At 43.5% G+C, this 5,060-nt stretch overlaps 1 protein-coding gene across 6 annotated transcripts; it reads right to left on the bottom strand.

Annotated features, from left to right (window-relative positions):
- Nucleotides 1–824: 824 nt before the first annotated feature.
- LOC100284270 (uncharacterized) lies at nt 825–4,531 on the bottom strand. Of its 6 annotated transcripts, none has more exons than NM_001412794.1 (8): nt 4,170–4,527; nt 3,762–4,096; nt 3,590–3,662; nt 3,175–3,285; nt 2,876–3,050; nt 2,676–2,800; nt 2,417–2,477; nt 825–1,684 (listed from the first exon to the last, which is right to left on the bottom strand). In NM_001412794.1, exons 1-8 carry the CDS (start codon nt 4,368–4,370, stop codon nt 1,614–1,616), a joined length of 1,152 nt encoding a protein of 383 aa, NP_001399723.1. In that variant the 5' UTR covers nt 4,371–4,527; the 3' UTR covers nt 825–1,613. The 6 variants fall into 6 exon arrangements, with proteins under 6 accessions (NP_001399723.1, NP_001150637.1, NP_001399724.1 ...); NM_001157165.2 differs by having other exon boundaries at nt 3,762–4,072; NM_001412795.1 differs by having other exon boundaries at nt 3,762–4,066.
- Nucleotides 4,532–5,060: the final 529 nt, after the last annotated feature.

Here is a 5,060-nt window from a genome sequence, read left to right as displayed (position 1 = left end):
GAATGAATGATCCAATGCAATATGATGACCTACTTTATGCGATGTTTATACACCATCGACTTCAAAAAAAAAAACACAACATTGTTGACTTTTTTTTAATTAATTTGACTATGCGTCATCTTTATGTTTTAAAATTATTTGTGTAAATAGACAAGCATGCTTATAGTATTCTTTATGACAGATCTATTTACTTAATTAAGAAAATGAATACAGTAAGTATTATCGGTCAAAGTCTCAGCAATGATAACATATATTTAAAAATAATGGGGTTATTGTGAGCTATAGTTTGCATGAGAGAAACTGTTGAAGTTTAGTTGATCTCTTTTCCTCTTCTAGGATCAAACGTAAAAGCTACTTTTCAAAACCGCACAATGTCAAATTATGCTTGTGCCTTTATATTTTGAGAAGATGCCAAGAAAAATAGCCAGGCCAAGGAAACCAAGCCTTTGGAAAATTGCAGTAACCGACAAAACTGCCAATAATCTTCACTGGTTCAATAGCGATCCTTGGCACTCTATGAATGATGCTACGGATATTTTTCTGATAACTATTTGTGTAAATAGACAAACAAAGAAGCATGCCTAATAAATAAGTACTATTTTTATGATAAATGTATTTACATAACTAAGAAGTTGAATATATTAATTGCCCCTCAAAGTCTGAACAATCGTAGAACTGATCGTCACGTCGAATGGTGGAACGTAGCCTTTATCTCTTTCTCTATAATAACTAACGACTACGAGCACAATGGCGGTGTCGCCCCAACCCAGGGCCGCGGTGGCGGCTCCGTGGCCGGCGGTGGCGAGGCCCATGGTGGCGGTGCCCTAGCCAAGCCCCTCGATAACAGCTGCGTAGCCCATGGAGGCGACGCCCCAGCCAAGCCCCGCGGTGGTAGCTGTGTGGCCTGTGGTTGTGGCATCACCGCCAAGCCCCCCAGTGGCGTCTGCATAGCCAAGCCCTGCGGAGGCGGGGACCCGTCCATGAACGGCGTCGATAGAGGGATTTCCCCGCTCGATGGGGACGCCTCGCTAGAAGAGGACTCGATCCATCTCCTGGGTGCACAATCAATTACAAGAAAAACACAAGCGAATAGAAGCAAAACATAATGACATGCAATCTGGTGAGTAATTTTCGTGTAACTTTACGAAGGGGTACGAAAACCTTGTTTTTGAAGCAGCTATTTTTAGGTAGAAGAAGCTACAACGCACCTATTTAGGTAGAAGCTACAACAGACATGAAATACTTGGATTAAAGCCCTCCAGCCTGAGCTGGACCTGAAATTCGTAGAGTCGAGACGCGTCGGCATCTCACATGCATCTACGATATACCACCATCATATCATACAAACAAAAAACTCATTATGTAAATTATATTTTATTACAGGCATAATTTATGAAATCATACGACAACATAACGGCTCCCTCTGCTGATCAAAACATATCAGCGATCTACCTCAAAAACAAGTTCTATTCTTAGGTACATCCTTCTATTCTTAGGTACATGCTCGAGGGTGAAATACAGTGAAAACATAGCACAGAGCTATACATCCGGCATATCCCCGCTGGCTTCGTCTTCACTTGATCAAGAGTGAAGGGCATATCGACAGAAACACGTCAACAGAAACGCAAGGCATCCTCAAGCTCCTTCTCATCAGTGCAGTTGTAGCCCAACATAATCGCCCGTGCTGTTTTCGTTGTGTCAAAGGCATGATCGCGGTCAGTAACTCAGTGTAATGGAACACTGCAATACTAGAAGACCAGTGTCCAAAGAAAAGAAAACCACAACGAACAGTATGCAGAAGATTACATAGTGCAACGCAGTTACTTGCATAAGATGGTTCTAAAAGAAGACATGACCAAGACACAGTAACTCGGTGTAATGGAATATGGAACACTGCAATACTAGAAGACCAGTGTCCGAAGAAAAGAAAAACAAAACGAACAGTATGTAGAAGGTTACATAGTGCAACGCAGTTACTTGCATAAGATGGTTCTAAAAGGAGACATGACCAAGACACAGTGACCCACCTACTTCTATCCTCACTTTCACTATGTGTTCACATCTTGATATCAATAGACACTGTACTACATAACATGCAAAATGAGTAAAAGAATACTTTGAGGGTGTTTGATTGATGGATGGATGAAAGCCTAAAAAGCCATTTTTTGGCGGGACTATTCCGTCCCTATATTAATCATGTGCACATGAGGAATGAGGCTGATGATGTTCATCCCATTCCATTCCTCAAAACGAACAAGAATGTGAGGGCATGAGATTGCTGATGGGTCACCTCATTCCTCAAACCAAACAAACCCTTTATCCGTAGTTTTCCATTAATTCTACGAGGTTAGAATTAAAAACGAAACAAATGAAGAAATATTTCTTTCTTAATTTCAAACAAGAAAACTCGGCTCACCGTAACGTCCAGATCCCATGAATGGCTCTGCTTCATCCACTACACCAGCCTGTTGCAGATCCTGAAACTTACCAAATGTTAGCTACAAGGGCAAAACAGACACAGAAACCTGGTAGAATTTGCTAATACACTAGTGACATGGCAATTGAGTGCATAGTGCAGGCTATGGTTGATTTTCCCTAGCAGAGACTCGACTTGAAACCGTGTACATGCACATCAAAGGAAAAAAGAAAATCAAGAAACTTTGTAAAGAACTTACGGTATCATCAGCATCCCATTCATCATCAGGACACAGCCACCTCTCAAAGCAGTGGCCAGATATCGTACAAAGAAGCAGCCCACTAGATTGGTCCAAGACAAATTCACGACAAGCGTCATCACAAACTGAAAGCAAAAGTAACCAAGACATTTTATGCATGATCTAATTACACATAAACAGATAGAGGAAATATGTACTACCGTGGACACGACCAGTCTTCTCACAAATGTAAGCATCACCAATCTGGGTGTACGAGCATGTATTTCCAGAACAAGAGTGCCCCTTGACAGCTTCATCAGTAAGCCCCCGGCTGTTTTTCCAACTAGATACCTGGTCAGCTACTGTCTTATCAAGCATAACCTTGTCGTCGTTGACCTTCAAAATCCATATGAAGAGCACTTGAAGTTTCATCAACACAACACAATTTTGTTGGAGTGAAGGGAGACTACAAGATGGACATGTGACAGAGATTAAACAAGAGTCTGAATTTAGTAATTACTTCTGACGGACGGGGAGCTTGACTCCTTTTTGCAGCCTGCATCTGAATATAGTACTCCTTGAACTCTGTAGGAGTATTCCTCACAAATTCAACCATATCCTCTCTATCTCTCTGGAGATTAAACACAACAAAAAAACGACATTAGCAGCAGTTCATTAATACAACAGTAGCACCAAACAAAAATATTGCACAACAATACTACTATTTTGTTCTGCTGAGCATGGCGTAAAAATGGAAACTTTGCACTTCAACGACCTGCACCTAGTGCCCAAATTGGTTCACATTTACAGCATGTAACTAGACCATATCCAAATCACCTGTGAGCACTAAAACTAACTAAAAATGTCATTTAAAATCTCCCTGAGACCCTGACTACCTCGAATTAGAAGCAGTGATGATGAGCGGATGAATTTACCTGTATGTAGAGGTTCTTCCAAGCGCACTCCCTGAATTTGGCATTGGAGGCCAGTCCCCACCTCATGCAGTACCTGGAAAAAACATCGGAAAGGCATGCAATATGTAAGTCTCGATCGAGTTGCGCCACATTTGGCAACGAATCGATACTGCAGCCTCCCCAGCCAACTTACAGGCGGCGCCAGAGGGTCTCGTCGGACGCGGCAGCATTCATGAAGCGGCAGACTAGAGCGCAGGAGATGAGGTCCTCCGAGGAGAGGAACTTGAAGATCTGCAGGAACAGCTCAGGGGGGACGTTGCTGAACAAGCCCGTGTCGATCTGAGGCGCCACGGCTTTCCCTTTCGCCTGCCTCCTCTTCTCCTCCCTCCTCGCCCTCTTCGTCTGCTCCCCCTCGCTGCCGCTGCAGCCATCCCCGTCCGATCCTGAACCCTGCTTCCGCTTATTCTTCGCAGCATCACCTTCCTCCTTCTGCTGCCGCTGCTCCTGCCGCGGCAACCAATTCGATTGCTGTCAGAAACCCGATTCCCAGCCATGAGAAAAGATTCGGTTCGAAGGGAGAGAAGAGACAGAGAGCGCTCACGTCAATAGGATCCTCGTCGCTGGATCCGGAGAGGATCTCCGACTCAAGGAAGCTGGCGAGGCCGTCGACGTCCTCCTCCTCTTCCTCGTCGCCTCCGCTGATGGGTTCTCCTCCACCTCCCTCCTCCGTATCTAAGGGCCCGTCGTCGGGGAAAGCGTCGTCCTCCAGAACTGCTTCGTTGTCTCCCTGCACGTCGGCCATCCTCCTCCACCGCTCCGACACCACCGACGGATCGCCTCACCGGCACCGCCCTTGCCCTAGCGGAGAGGAAGATATCGGTCGGTGCGGTTGGAGAGAAGGACGCGTGATCCACCAGAACACCGGCGATGGGCCGAATCTCTAGGCCGGCCCTTGGCGCAAGGATCTGGGCCGTATCATCTTATTTGTTCTAAACGTCATTAGTCATTTAGTCTTATAGGCCTGTCTTACTTTTCAGTTGGGCCATGATCGTAGCTGCTAATTCATCTTTTAGTCTAAAAAAGAGAGAGAAAAACTATATTTGTAGCATGTTTGGTTCGAGGAATGAGTTGGTTCATCATCTTCTTACTCCTCATTTTTTTACTAGGTGGATGCCCGTGCGTTGCAACGGGAAGATAAAATACCATGATAACTCATGTACAAATGTGTTATAATATTATAGGAAAAGATTTCGTAATTTATTTGTGATCCTACCCATACATTAATATACAAAAACACTAATTATTATTCTATATTTTTGTTAGTATCACTAAAAGTAGATGTTTACATACCTTAAAAGATATAGGTGTATATTCGTCTGTTGCTATGGAATCAATATGATAAGATACATTGATATGCAAAAATATACTAATTATTATTCTATACTTTTGTTAGCATCACTAAAAGTAGATGTTTTCATATCTTAAAAGATAT

The sequence above is a fragment of the Zea mays genome, chromosome 5 (assembly GCF_902167145.1).
Source record: "Zea mays cultivar B73 chromosome 5, Zm-B73-REFERENCE-NAM-5.0, whole genome shotgun sequence".
Taxonomy (NCBI): domain Eukaryota; kingdom Viridiplantae; phylum Streptophyta; class Magnoliopsida; order Poales; family Poaceae; genus Zea; species Zea mays.
Note: the sequence above shows the minus strand (reverse complement) of the source record. Positions and strands in the feature narration are given on the sequence as shown.

Coding starts and splice junctions, on each gene's coding strand:
- LOC100284270 (NM_001412794.1), bottom strand. CDS start 4,370: ATGGCCGACGTGCAGGGAGACAACGAAGCAGTTCTGGAGGACGACGCT. Junction 3,051..3,174: donor AAGCTCCCCGTCCGTCAGAA/GTAATTACTAAA, acceptor TGGATTTTGAAG/GTCAACGACGACAAGGTTAT. Junction 2,478..2,675: donor AATGGGATGCTGATGATACC/GTAAGTTCTTTA, acceptor GGTAAGTTTCAG/GATCTGCAACAGGCTGGTGT.